Here is a 15,209-nt window from a genome sequence, read left to right on the forward strand (position 1 = left end):
ATTCGCCAAGGTATAAAGTTACGTGACAGTAGTGAAAAGTCATGGTAATAGATGTTGTATTACTTCGAAAGAAAACCTATGTGTCGAGTACTTCGAAGCTATATACTGTTGATGTGCTATATCCAGTAACCTTTCAGAAATGCTTAGCAGCTACTGATGAGTCATCTGCTTTATTATATTACAAAATGCTTGTCACAACTAAATAAGGAAACGTTAGATGATACTTATGAAACACAGTCATAGATCATTGTATCGCGATCCACTTGTCTTGTCATTTGTAAGAGGTTAAAAGCCATACTAATTCACAAAATTGATGTGACGTGATACGACATTACAACAATCATTTTTATTGAAAGACTATGGCCGTATGCGACATGTGACATTATAACCATGATTAAGTTCAATTGGAGTCACATGTCTTTAAGAACTGTTTGTATCTCTACTGCGCCTATGCAAAAATATGCCGTGAGAGTTGTTTACTGTATTTTAAATTGAATGCGTCATAGTGCCAGAATTGAGTTGGGGCTTATCCTAACCAATTGCGCTTGCAATCGACAGAAGCAAGACATTTGTCTGGACACAAAATCGTAACTGTATTTTTCTATTTAAAACGAAAACGTTTATCAGGGAAAAAAAGGGACAATGAACTGTGGTGAATGATAAAAAGTCTAGTGATGCAATTCGTTAATGAAACAAAATACACGCACACAATAGCATACATTCATAAATTGAATACAAAAACAAAAAAACAACTTGCCAGCAAAATGATCTTTTTAAAATAGAATCGAAGATACGCACTTACCTTTATACTTTGGAACAAACATCTGTATATCCGACGGAATGTTTTGATAAAAATCTAATTCTCGAATATTTAACGGTTTGATGACCGTACTCTGATTCAACAGGAGCAAACGTGTGTGACCGCCAACCTGTAATCAAAAATAAATTCATTTTAGTATATACAAGCAACATAGCATACGGTGCCATGTATGCACTTATATAGAAATCACGAATGAGATTCCGAATTCTGATTTCGAAATCACCCAACTAATTTCCGTTATGTGATTTTAAATTAAAATACTGTACTGTAGCACCTCTCGTCAGCTAACAAGCGAGCAGCTGATATTTTTAAAAATTGTTAAATTCGTTGATTTAAAACGAAATCAAAAAAATAAATATTTTAATGGCACAATCTAATGCCAACCGCTCATTGTCGTCATATTTGGCAGTAAGACGAGAAACCGAACCGAATAAAATTATTACAAGATTGAGCGGTCGACTCTCTGGAATTTCAACTCTGTGATTCAGTGCCAATAAAATTTCGCTATTTAAAGAATCAGAGAATGCTAAAAGCAACGCGGTATTTACATAAAACTGTTCACCGCAAGAGTGTATGATTGAAAATCCAAAACAAAATTAATTTTTATTTTTAAACAGGATACAAATTCTTCATAATTTTAGTGCTTATATATGTCGAAAGAAGCTATTTTCCGGTCGGCGCCTCAACACAAATAAATAATTTCGCAAAAATTCTTTTTTATAATGTAATATGCCAGTTCAAGGGGAACGATAAAATGATTCAGTTGAACATTTTTATAATTCCCGTCTAGTTTGTCATCGAAGCGTTTTGTTTTCACTTGATGTGGTCGTGGTGCCATTAATTTTGTGTGCGATTTTTTTTCTGTAATATTTAAAGAGTACACGAATGCAAACTAGAGCACACGTGGATTAATTGTATATTCTCTGATATTTATTTGTAAGAGAGAATTAATGACACGTCGAACAAAGTGCGTTCGGGTGATTTATTGGTTTCTTTTTTTTTTGAAAAGTAGGTCTGTACATTGATGACTGAAACAAAAAATAAACGTTCTTGGCAGCAAGTTCAATGAATGCATTGTGTATGCACTTCCTTGTATGAATTAATATGATGATGAGTACATTTTGGAAGCACCTTTCTGTCATTCATTTTTTTAGAACTGTTTTCATATTTAAAAAAAAAATTATTCAAAAATAGCCATATAGCTCTCGCATAGCACCTGTTGTCGACAACAACGACAAAAATGAGCGATAACTCTAGCAAATGTTGCTTTATATAAGAAAAATGGATGATAAAACTAATGAAGTAGAAGATTTTGCAACAAACTTTGAACAAAAAAAAGGAACAGATCCGAAAGGTATTTAATAATGAAGATAATGTTTGCCGTGTGCAACTTTCGGTGCAGAGAAAAGGGATTCCAGCTGAGTTATCGTTGCAAAACTGACTATTGATGTTGGCCTCGAGTTTAATGCAAGTTGCTTGTCTGGAATTGTTCGTTTTAGTTTGTCTATTTTCGAAAAAGTTCAACTAAAACTTTTACTTAATGAACCTGCAGTGCATTTTTGCGAAAATAATGCTATTGATGCTATAAAGACATAAGTATTTAGGCCTTGTAGAATGTAGAGCAAAGTACAGCTACATTTACAATGAAAATGAGCGTTTATGTAACACTATCATATTTAACAGATTACGGTTTCCAATCAGATCACCAATTTCAAAGGTTTCCGACTTTAATATTTGTTAATCAAAACTGTGTAACTTCTGACCTTTCAGCCTTGAGTGTTTCTACACCAAAGAACCAAATAGAAAAATGTTTAGATTCACCCGAATACGACTTAGAAATTAGCAATTTATTTACAAACATTCCATCGAAAATAAACAAACGACTGCAGGTTTTCGATTAGCTTTTTGTGCTAATTTGTCTGGGTATCGAGGCGTATATTAAACATTTTGTATCAATTGATTAACAAAAAAGTGAATAAAAACCAAACAAAACAAAATTATTGTAAAATGCTGACACCCGTCTGATAACCAATACCATAAAGCTCCTGGCAAAGGTGATATTGAAACGTTCAATTATTATTGCATCAGTAATCAGATGAAAAAAAAAATCGTAAAGAAAATATCGAAAACTGTATTGTTTGATTAAGAAACGGTAGCCGTTTTTGTTTTCATAAAATTTTGTTTGCAGAGAATTTTTGGAGCCCCAGATAGCTTGTCTCTGAAACTGCCGATAATCTTATTGTTTTCGTATAGCTCGGACGTCATTACTGGGAGATGCGGGAAATCAGAAACAAAACTACATTTTTTATTTACATCTTTAAAAAAAAATTCTATTTAAAATCGCTTGATAAGATTTTAGTGTAGACAATTGAGTCGTACAACTTTACTATTGCATCGAAAAATAGGTCAGCATCCTCTTAAATTTTTTGAGTAACAATAACTTATTAACCGTACGAAGAAACACCTTTGGATTTTTGGCTAAAACATGAAGAATCGATTTTTTTAACTGTGAAAATTCTATGTCTCCAGTTTCGTGGGTGATCACAATGTGAATGTGAGATACTCTCAGAGTTCTACAACAACCAAATACAAAGTATACAGTACAAGGTTCCAAAAATAACCAAATAAAATTGTACCAAGTCATACAAATCGAAACACTCCGATCCGAAACATGTTTCGAAGACTCTGCAGAATTCTGCGAATCTTGGAGACAGTGATACCGTACATCAAATGCAATGGAAGCGAAGGGAAAATGAATTTTGCCTGGTTTATGGTCCTCATAGACAGAGAACCTCGGCATTGCACGATATTTGTTTCTAAATTTGGTCACCCATGTCAAAAATGGACTAAAATATCAGTCGACACTGTCCAGAATCTGGAAATAATCTGCAATTCTGGAAAAATTGGTCACTTACATCAAATGCAATGGAGGCGAAACGAAATTTAATTTTGTCTGGTTTATGGTATACGTAGACAGAGGACCTGGGCATTGCACGATATTTATTCCAAAACAGGGTCACCCATAACAAAAATAGCGTGAAAAATGGGTAGATAAACCGTCGTTACCGTGCAATATTGCACGGTATCGACTGATTTCAAACTAATATTTCGACTTATTTTTGTTATGGGTGACCCTGTTTTGGAATAAATATCGTGCAATGCCCAGGTCCTCTGTCTACGTATACCATAAACCAGACAAAATTAAATTTCGTTTCGCCTCCATTGCATTTGATGTAAGTGACCAATTTTTCCAGAATTGCAGATTATTTCCAGATTCTGGACAGTGTCGACTGATATTTTAGTCCATTTTTGACATGGGTGACCAAATTTAGAAACAAATATCGTGCAATGCCGAGGTTCTCTGTCTATGAGGACCATAAACCAGGCAAAATTCATTTTCCCTTCGCTTCCATTGCATTTGATGTACGGTATCACTGTCTCCAAGATTCGCAGAATTCTGCAGAGTCTTCGAAACATGTTTCGGATCGGAGTGTTTCGATTTGTATGACTTGGTACAATTTTATTTGGTTATTTTTGGAACCTTGTACTGTATACTTTGTATTTGGTTGTTGTAGAACTCTGAGAGTATCTCACATTCACATTGTGATCACCCACGAAACTGGAGACATAGAATTTTCACAGTTAAAAAAATCGATTCTTCATGTTTTAGCCAAAAATCCAAAGGTGTTTCTTCGTACGGTTTAATAAGTTATTGTTACACAAAAAATTTAAGAGGATGCTGACCTATTTTTCGATGCAATAGTAAAGTTGTACGACTCAATTGTCTACACTAAAATCTGATCAAGCGATTTTAAATAGATTTTTTTTTTTAAAGATGTAAATAAAAAATGTAGTTTTGTTTCTGATTTCCCGCATCTCCCTGGGTACACTTGCAACACTAGAAATTTTCGCAAAGTACTTTCAAAAATGATAAAGATAGAGACCAAAGACTGATAGCAATTCTTTTGATAAGTTCGTGTGAACAATTTGATGGCACAAAACCGTACGATAAAATCACTCATTTATTTGGTGTAGTATCGCAGGTTATTTTTATTAATCAATTCCGTACGTGCCAAAATTATAATTAGATTAAGTTCATTATCAATGGGACGAATGATTGAATTTGAATAGATTCGAGGGAAAATAAAACTCGATGTCCAGTTTCCCAAGCATTAGTCCCATCGAATATGTGTGGTGTTTTCATCTTACCTGATTGCTAAGTGGATGTAATGCAACTTCATCGTCATTTTCGTGATCCTCATGACTTAATGAACCAGTTCTCTGTTTAATCAATTCAGTTGCTCGACCGATTGACAACGTTTGATGTTGACTATGCTGATGATTGATTTGCAAATTTGGTACATGTTGGCATGTTGCACATTCTTTATCTCCCATGCCCCAATCGCCCAAGAAATATACCATTACCTTCTACGCCAAACAATATAATTAGATTTCGGTTACAGTTTGTGAAACTAATACGCTCCCACGACGACAGAATGATGAGCCGATTTCGTGGAATTTTGGCGGTTTGTTAGTCACGTCTGAAATTAGAAAAGGAAAGGGAAATTTTATAAAAGTAATAATGTGAGAAATACTTAAGATCGAAGGGAAGGTTTTACCGGAGTACTTTGTCTATCTGTAATTTGTTGAAAGCATTAACACTTGTGTCTATTCGCCTCAATATTCAATTTTATCTACTCTAGCTCTTTCCTTTTATTGAGTAAAAGTTTACAAATTGCTTCAAGGTTAATTCAGGGTCGATTTTCAAAGTCGATGAAAGTTTAGTTATCAATGTGAGATTACAAACAGTACTCACAGAACTTACGGACTTGCTTCAAAGATTCAATTGTGCCAAACGAGTTATGAACACCTCCAAAAAGCAATTACGCAATTTGTAAAATGTTGATTTTGGTTGTCAGTTTCGAGAGCTTCTTATCTTACCACAGCGATATGTTGTGGTTTTCTTTAAGCCACTTCCCAATGAATTATTTAGTAGTATACTCTACTGCGTATTAACTGCGTTCATGTGTATTATAATAGATACACACGACCTAGGAATATGTTCAAACTGCATATATACATGAAGTCTGCTTGATTAATCTTCATTACTCACTGTAACGACTCCTACGCAAAAAATTATTCAAATCCCTCTCCTAATGCATCGCAGAATCAATCAAAATAACATTTCACGATTGTTTGGCATCGATTTTTCATCATTTTCCACCTGAACCTAAACAAACGAAAACGAATATAATTCGTGGAAAACAAAAAACAAAAATTGCGAGTGGGCACACTTCAACCGACACAAACAAAAAAAAACTTTTTCTCGGAAGAGATCGTTAAATCTACGATAATATTGATCTAATTAAAATTGACACAAATTTTAAAAACAATTTTTTTTTCTCTACACAAGGAGGTGTGGCTGCTCTGTTGCGTATTTTATGACCGTTGTGTATACAATTTTTCATCTTATCTTCTTCTCGGCTTCATTATTAAGCTCGGCGTATTTATTTACTTTGGAAAAAAAATATTCTAGAATGCGGCTGTTCTTAATGCCTTTGCGTGTTTAGAAATTTATTCGGATGTTTGCGTAAAATTTTTCATGCAAATATTATTCATCCTTCAGTATCTATAAAACTTAAGCCAAAATATATAGACGCACGAGAGAGAATGTACAAATTTTACGAATGTTTATGGATTCATTCAATTATCTATATTATATGGTGGTGTGATAAAGTTATAGAGACTCGTTCTTTTGTTGTGTATTGTTCACAAAGTATTGTGTTTACGCCAGTCCGAAGCATTATATGAAGTGGGAATTGGTGGAAATTCTTCGGAAAAAACATGAATGAAAATTGGAATTAATGGTTTCACAAATAAAAGAAAAAATTTCGTAAAAACTTATTATAATAAGTATAGTGGTGTTGGATGGGATGTGTGCCATACTTGCCACCGTTGCCAATTTGGTATTGTATGAAGAATCTCAGAATAAATAATAAATAATTTTCTTGTAATTGTTCTGTAGCGTTTCAAAAGGGATTCGAAATGTGACCAATAATGTAGAAATGAATTTTGCAATAAATCATTCAGAGAACACGTATAGGGAGAGCTTAGAGAGAGATTTATAGAAATAATCGAATCCCATTAAAATCGAGAATGTGAATTGCATTGCACATACGTATAAGCAATAGTTGAACAATGTAAGAAAAAAGCTCGAGTAACTTTTAGTCCGGGTGCTTGTGTAATTCCGCTTGCGTTTCGGTTTTCGATTTTTTTTGATATCGCATGTTGTTTGTGGTGAAAAAGTATAGAACTAAATTTTTTTCTGGGAAATGGAAAATCGATTTTCCGGCCGGAAAAGCCATTTGTATGAAAAACTGAAAAGTGGAATATCTCGCGATCCAGATGACTTTTTTGAGATTTTATTTTTGCGTTTGTTAGAGTGATTCAATGCTAAAATATTATAGAAGAAAGTTTTTTTTTGAAAAACAAAATGGCGACTGTTCAGAATAATCTGAATGTTTTTTTCATGATAGTTGGTAGAGTCAACGACGTTCTTAAAGTCATGTAATCAATGCTTTGTACCGCTCTATTATTTTAGTTCGAAATATAACGTACAAACGAAAACACCGGTCTTTTTACTCGTGAAATAAATTTAGCCCATGTTTACCCTAGACATTTGGGGGCTCAACCGGGATATCGTAATAGTATCGCGTTATAGTTGTGCGAGAAATCGACTGTTTTTTTTCATTATCGGAGTGTCGGTCAGTGAATTATTAAATTGCAAAAGTGAGAACAATCGCGCGTAAAGACAATGAAACTTTTGTAATTTCACAAAATTGTGTGCATAAACGAAAGTCGCTCGGTTTTGTTTTGATGCGTGTTTTATGGTTGAGAGAAACGTTTTTTGACGAAAGTTTAGTTGAAGAAGGCCTAACATAAGACAATTTCTTGTTTTCATTGACAATAAAAAACGTGCAAAAATAGACAATGGCGTTGGCCACTAAAAGATCTGTGCTTAAATCGTCGATAATAAAGATTTCTAAGATCGCTAACGAAGTACCAGATGGCGCTGATGTATTTGAGCTTGAAAGCGCGTTTGACAGGTTAAACGAGTTGTTTACAAAATTCGAAGACGTTCACATGTCGATATTAGAAATAACTGGAAAGGAAAATTTAGATTTCGAAATTATCGAATACTCAGACACTGAGGCATTGGTGCTCGCTTCGAAAGCAAAGCTGAAACGAGCAATTAAGGCACTTCAACCTCAACAAGAGCCGCAACTTCCACCGCAAGGAGACAATTTAAATCAAAACAGAAATGATTTTTCTGGTCTAAGAGTTCCACGCATGGAAGTACCTGAATTTACCGGAAGTTATTTGGAGTGGCCGTCATTTCGAGATTTATTCTTATCGCTGGTTGGTAATAATCCTAAAGTACCGAACGTTCAGAAGTTATCGTACTTAAAGACGATTGTTGTCGGTGAGACTTCGAAGTTGATAAAGAACATCAAAATAACGAACGACAATTACCAAGCCGCATGGGATCTTCTAGAAGGTCGCTTCGAAAACGACAGATTAGTAGTTCATGAGCTTCTGGAGAACATTTATTCAATTCCGAACGCTACTGGTAGCGCCGATGGCATCAAGTTGATTTTAGATACAACAATGGAATCGATCCGTGAGTTAAATAATTTGAATCGTCCGACGGCCGAATACAGCGATTGGCTGGTGTTCCTCATTGTGAAAAAGTTGGATTCTTTATCCTTGGAAAAGTGGAACGAGCTAATAGGCGATGAACGAGCGGTAATTGAGTGGACAAAATTAGAAGAATTTTTGAATACTCGCTTCAGGATACTAGAAGGAGGTGAACCAGACTCAAAACGAACACCATCCCATCAGAATTTAGCAAGGACATCGTGTCACGTATCAGAGAGTCACGCGAAGTCAGACAAGCGTGTTGAAAAGGCAAATGTCAAATGCTATTATTGCAAGGGAGGCCACAGAGCGAAGTCCTGTTTTACATTCAAGAAGAAGAATCCTCAAGAGCGACGAAAGATGGTAGAATCAGCAAATCTATGTGTGAATTGTCTTAGTCCAAGTCATAAGTTGAATGAATGTGCATCGACGCGCACCTGTTTCAAATGTGGGCTTCTTCATCATTCGCTTTTACATTTGGAGTCTGTCCCAGATTAGATTAGATTAGATTAGATGGGAGGGTGTAAGCCCAGCACCTAAGCCTCAGATGGGCCTGTTGTGCTATTGTACAAGTCTCTTGATCATATGGACTGTGATTTTACATCATATCTCTCCCGACTTAGATTGTTCACAAATCGACCGTGTGTTAACGTCCCATACGTTGTGAATTCTCCAAGCCGTGGGTGGTATGCGAATACCACAACCATCACTAATTGACCTGTACATTTTCCCAAAGATGGCGCTATCAACATTGTCATGTTGTAGCTCTTTCTACTATTGACATTATGTCGATATGGTTTCTTTTATGGAGAAAGCGAATGTTGGGTTTTTTGATATTTCCGACTTTGTTACGGTTACGGCTATTAGTTTTAGGTAATAGCAAGTGTCTAATCACCATAGGCCATGAGTTGCCTCTTCGTATAAATCGCCATGCCACCATGTGACTGAACTCGTTCTGGCGTTGCAGGTTGTAGCGTTTGAATGATTCGTATTTCGTCATATCCCTTGACATCCATACAACGTATCAATCAATAGATCTGTTAAACCTCGCGGTCATTTTGGAGTACAAGATAGTTTCTGTATCTTGGGATTGTACCACAGCAAATTTGTAAAAATTTGCTATGTGGTTTTGGGGTGTCAAATGAGAACCCGAAGCGTTTGTACCTTACCTGCACTAAAATTGACTCGGAGTCTGTCCCAAGGAGAGAATCAACGGTTAAAAAAGCGAATCATTCCTCGACTCAAGCATTGGAATCATCGTCAAGTTCATCATCATCAGCATCGATTGCAAACCATCTCGTGGATCACATCATTGACACAAACAAAGACATTTTACTGGCGACAGCTGTCATTGTTGTTAATCTTGGTTCCGGAAAAAAGGTATTTTTGAAAGCTTTACTTGATCAAGGTTCACAAATGTCCTTGATATCAACGTTCGCTGCAAAGAGACTTAAGTTACAAGCAGAGGTGTATCAAGGAATTCCATTGACTGCGGCAGGCGGTGAAAAAATTGAAACAAGACGAGGAATCGCTGAATTTAGTTTTGGCTCAAGGATCAACGATTCGCAATTTCAGACAACAGCGCTGCTAGTAGACACTGTTACTCGATATCAGCATTCAAATTACGGCGCTTTTCCCGAAGCTTGCAGGCTTTTCCCAAAAATCGAATTGGCCGATCCCGAGTATGAAGATTCGAGTAGAATTGATGTTTTATTGGCTGGAGATGTGTACAGTCAAGTTGTGTTGGACGGTGTGAAAAAATTCTGTGGCATTTTGGTACAAAATACGAGTTTGGGCTGGATTTTGTCTGGTCAGTACAACGCAGAGAATCGCTTGATGCCAAGCATCAATATTCATCAAATGAGTTTTCCTTTGGAGCAATTACTACGCTCATTTTGGGAAATTGAAGAGATTCAACCCGATGAAAGGAGTTTAATGTCGGTTGACGAATTGGCCTGTGAAAAATTTTATGAAGAGTCGCATCACCGAAAAAGCACTGGTCGTTATGTTGTTCGGCTGCCATTCAAGTTGGTCAAAGAAAGCAAAGAACTGGGTTACTCAAGAGGACTAGCAGTTTCCAGTCAAATTCGTATGGAGAATCGTTTCGAGAAAAATCCAGTGCTGAAAGAGAAATATCACAAGTTTATGGATGAGTCAGTCAGATTGGGACACATGGAGTTGGTATCAGAAACCGATTTACAAAAGTCAACAAGCGAGTGTTTTTACATGCCTCATCACGCAGTGCTACGCGAAAGTTCAACGACCTCTCTACGAGTGGTGTTCAATGCGTCTCAAAAGTCGTCCACTGGTGTATCGCTTAATGAATTGTTGCACACTGGTCCCAAATTGCAGTCTAATTTATTCGATATTCTTGTCCGTTACAGAAAGCATAAAGTTTGTTACATGGCCGACGTAGAGAAAATGTATCGCCGAATCTTTGTGCATAAGAAGGACAGGGATTATCAGCGCATTGTATGGCGTAAAGATGTCAATCAGCCACTAAAAACTTATCGTATGCGTGTCGTAACAGATGGTATGTCATCATCGCCGTTTTTGGCAATTCGAACAGTTCGACAACTGGCGGAAGACGAAAAAGAGAACTTTCCGTTAGCGTATGAGCCGATAATGACGGATTTATTCATGGACGATTTGGTATCCGGTAGCAAGGATATTTCATCTGGTATAAAGCAAATTCGAGACATAAACAACATCTTTAAGTCTGGTGGTATGCATATGAGGAAATGGTCGTCGAATTTCGATGATGTTTTGACAGAAATATCGCCTGAGGATCGTCAAAGCTCTCCAATCGAGTTCAGTCAGGATGAAATTGTCAAAGTTCTTGGGATTCAATGGTCACCGTCGACAGATACTTTCGGATTCAAGGTTCGACTGCCACCAGTCGAGAGTACAACAACAAAGCGTAAATTTCTGTCACATGCTAGCAAACTGTTTGATCCGTTGGGATTTATGGCACCTTGTACCGTAATCCCTAAAATATTGTTTCAGAGACTTTGGGAAACAAAGCTGAAATGGGATGACTTGCTTCCAGATGACATAAGAAAGCGTTGGGTCAAATTTCATGGCGAACTACCACTGTTGGAGTCAATCCAAATCCCTCGATTTTTTGGATTATCGGATGACATTGGATCTGGTGCATTTGAGCTTCATGGGTTTTCCGATGCGTCAGGTCTCGCCTATTCTGGTGTCGTTTATACACGAGTTCAGCATCCAGATGGTACAATACAGGTGCAATTGTTGGCTGCAAAAACGAAGGTGGCTCCGGTGAAAAGAATCACGATTCATTGTGGAGAACTCTGTGGCGCACTATTGGTGAGTCGTTTGTTAAAGAAAGTTTTGCTTTCGTTAAAGGTTGCCGATGTTTCGGTTTATGGATGGACTGACTCTGAAGTTGTCTTGGGTTGGTTAAAGAAAAGTCCTGGAACTTGGCAGCAGTTTGTCGGTAACAGAACGGCTCAAATATTGGATATCGTACCATTCCACCAATGGGGATACGTTGAATCGAGTCAAAATCCTGCTGACTGTGCGTCGAGAGGTATTATGCCAAGTCAATTGGTGTCGCATCCGTTGTGGTGGAAAGGACCAAGTTGGCTTAGTGAAGCCAAGTCTCAATGGCCATCCACAGTTAACCCACTGCAATTGTCAACTACTGATATCATGAAGAAGAAGTCAATCATGAATTTGGTTGCAGTAGATCCGAGAAATCAATTATTGGAACGATATTCATCATTGCGACGACTTGTGCGTATAACAGCGTGGTGTATGCGATTCGTTACGAACATACGACAAAGGATTTCCGACAGATCTGGAGGGTGTCAATCATCAGCGCAGCCAGTCTGGGGGCTGCGGAAACAAAACCTGCATCATGGGGGACTGAGGAAATGCATGTCCAGACACCCGAACACAGATCTGAATTCGGTTCAATTCCTAACTGCTGTTGAGTTGCGAAATGCACTCAAGATTTGGATCCGAGTGGTTCAAGAATCTGCTTTTGGTGCAGAATTGAAGAGATTACGAGCAAACAAGCCCGTTCGCCGTGGGAAGCTAAGGAAGTTAAATCCAAAATACGATCATCAAGAAGGTGTCATCAGAGTCGGAGGCCGCTTAACAAATGCTCACATTTCATACGACCAAAAGTTCCCGATTGTTTTGCCGAATGATGGTTCTTTGACTCAGTTACTTATTGCCGACGCTCATATCCATACATTGCATGGTAACGTTCAGCTGATGTTACAATATTTGAGGCAACATTACTGGATTTTTGATTCGCGACGAATCGTTCGGTCATTTATTAAGAATCGATGCAAAACGTGTCTGAAGTGGTCAAGCACGAAGCAAAAACAACAAATGGCTCCATTTCCGCGTCCGAGAGTTCAAGCGTCGATATCTTTCACTTTTACTGGAGTGGATTTCGCTGGTCCCGTTTACATTAAAGACAAGGGACGTGGAAAGAATCAATCGTTGTCGAAGGGCTACATAGCTGTGTTCATTTGCTTATCTACGAAAGCCATCCATTTGGAAGCTGCTGAAGATTTGTCAACTCGCGAGTTTATAGAAACGTACAAGCGGTTTGTTAGTCGTCGGGGGAAGCCTTCGAAAATGCACAGCGACCATGGTTCCAATTTTGTTGGTTGTACAACTGAGTTAACGAAGGCACAAGAAAGAGCAATGCGTCAACAGATGGGAGAAATAGCCGCGTTACTGGCTGATGATGGAATTGAATGGGAATTCAATCCTCCAACGGCAAGTCATTTCGGAGGAATTTGGGAAGCAGCAGTGAAATCAATGAAGTTCCACCTCAAACGGATTGTTGGATCAGCACATCTTACGTTTAAGGAGCTAACAACGCTTTTATGTCAAATCGAGTGTGCGTTGAATTCGAGACCAATATGCAGCTTGACCGATGATGTAGACGATTTGAATTTCTTGACGCCAGGACATTTTACCATGGGGAGGAACCCAACCACTTTGCCTGAAGAATCTTTTATCGATATCAACGAGAATCGCTTAACCAAATGGCAACGGCTTCAGCAAATGTATCAGAACTTTTGGAGCAGCTGGTCGAAGGAATATTTGTCGAATTTGAGCGATCGTTCGAAATGGTTCGATACCGAAGACAATTTGAAGATTGGCGAGCTGGTTATTTTGAAGGAGGACGATTTACCACCAACTAAATGGCTCATGGGTCGTGTTATCGAGGTGCATCCAGGAGGCGACAATTTGGTTCGGGCGGTTACAGTTCGCTTGAAATGCAAACATCATACTCTAACTAGACCGATTCATAAGCTCTGCAGGTTGCCGTTTTTGCGCTCCGATGAATTGGATGTCGGACTTTAGTTTTGAATTTTTTGAGTCAATTTTTTCGTTTCTTTCATTTTATCTTCCGAGCCAATTTCATTTCATTTTGAATTTTTTGTGTTAGTTTATTTTGAAGACGATTTTAAATGTCTTGGCCGGGAGTATGTTCAGAATAATCTGAATGTTTTTTTCATGATAGTTGGTAGAGTCAACGACGTTCTTAAAGTCATGTAATCAATGCTTTGTACCGCTCTATTATTTTAGTTCGAAATATAACGTACAAACGAAAACACCGGTCTTTTTACTCGTGAAATAAATTTAGCCCATGTTTACCCTAGACAGCGACGGTATTCATGTTCCAAGAAAAAGTGTCCCGGAAAATTCCTCAACTTTGCGGACTGATAACTTGGCCAAATGTTAGTCCTTTTTGACGAATAAAACTGATTTGGAAAGGTAAAAGTAAACTCTTTCGAAATCTGCCCGGCGGAGCTTGAACCGATTTGTGGTTCCCAAGATATGAGCCAGGATTCCCACCTACCTCCAAATTTAAGTTTTCGTTAAATTTTGAAAATTTTTCCTCTGTATTATTGTGGTAATTTAAATTTAAAAAACTTGAAATTAATAAAGGGCAATTACGTGGGTATCATTTCTCATATCGATAATTGATAAGTATCTCTTCCCGGTTCTAGAACTCCCAGATTTAACGAGTTTTACCAGACTTTTTTTGTTTTTTTCTCACTAAATGCAATTATTGAGATCTTCAAAGGTCAGTTCCTATGTGTAGGGTACGCTTCACCTCAGAAATTGATACCTACGTCTTCCAAGTTCTAGAACCTAGGAATTCAATGAACTTCCATCCGACTTTTTTCTTTTTAACTTGAAAAATCGTCATAATTGAGATTGCCAGAGGTCAGTTCCTATGTGTAGGGTACTCTTCACCTCAGAAATTGATACCTACGTCTTCCAAGTTCTAGAACCTAGGAATTCAATGAACTTCCATCCGACTTTTTGCTTTTTAACTTGAAAAATCGTCATTATTGACATTGCCAGTGGTCAGTTCCTATGTGTAGGGTACTCTTAACCTCAGAAATTGATATCTACGTCTTCCAAGTGTTAGAACCTAGAGATTTTAATTAAAAAAATCGTCATAATTGACATCGTCAAAGATCAGTGAAATATAAGATTAATTGTATTGATTACAGCAACACAGGTTTAGAGAAAATTGAAGAAATCCCAACACGATAGCCCATCAGCTTCTGACTGTATATCCTAGGAACTACAAATCGTTTCAATCAATTTCTGAGGTGAAGAGTACCCTACACATAGGAAATGACCTCCGGCAATCTCAATTATGACGATTTTTCAAGTTAAACAG

At 37.4% G+C, this 15,209-nt stretch overlaps 2 protein-coding genes across 3 annotated transcripts in view; one reads left to right on the forward strand and one right to left on the reverse strand.

The window, feature by feature from the left end:
• LOC119072067 (inositol hexakisphosphate kinase 1) overlaps window positions 1-15,209 on the reverse strand; it is a 37,366-nt gene that overhangs the window by 8,316 nt on the left and 13,841 nt on the right. Inside the window, exons 2-3 of one of the 2 annotated variants that reach the window (XM_037177202.1) lie at window positions 5,030-5,361; window positions 803-929 (exon numbers count right to left, since the gene is read on the reverse strand). In XM_037177202.1, the coding sequence (XP_037033097.1) occupies window positions 803-929; window positions 5,030-5,242 (340 nt within the window). In that variant the 5' untranslated portion in view covers window positions 5,243-5,361. Of the gene's footprint in view, window positions 1-802; window positions 933-5,029; window positions 5,362-15,209 lie in introns of those variants that run through there. The other variant, XM_037177203.1, reaches the window with a different exon arrangement.
• Window positions 7,811-13,873, forward strand: LOC119072036. Its single transcript, XM_037177154.1, has 2 exons — window positions 7,811-8,766; window positions 9,721-13,873. The coding sequence occupies exons 1-2, from the start codon at window positions 7,811-7,813 to the stop codon at window positions 13,871-13,873; spliced, it is 5,109 nt and encodes a 1,702-aa protein (XP_037033049.1).

The sequence above is a fragment of the Bradysia coprophila genome (assembly GCF_014529535.1).
Source record: "Bradysia coprophila strain Holo2 chromosome IV unlocalized genomic scaffold, BU_Bcop_v1 contig_5, whole genome shotgun sequence".
In the NCBI taxonomy this organism is placed as follows: Eukaryota; Metazoa; Arthropoda; class Insecta; order Diptera; family Sciaridae; genus Bradysia; species Bradysia coprophila.

Excerpts from the sequence above, each read along its gene's own strand:
- LOC119072036 (XM_037177154.1), top strand. The coding sequence starts at position 7,811 with ATGGCGTTGGCCACTAAAAGATCTGTGCTTAAATCGTCGATAATAAAG. Across the intron at positions 8,767-9,720 it reads GTATCAGAGAGTCACGCGAA|GAGAGAATCAACGGTTAAAA; the intron begins GTCAGACAAGCG and ends GTCTGTCCCAAG.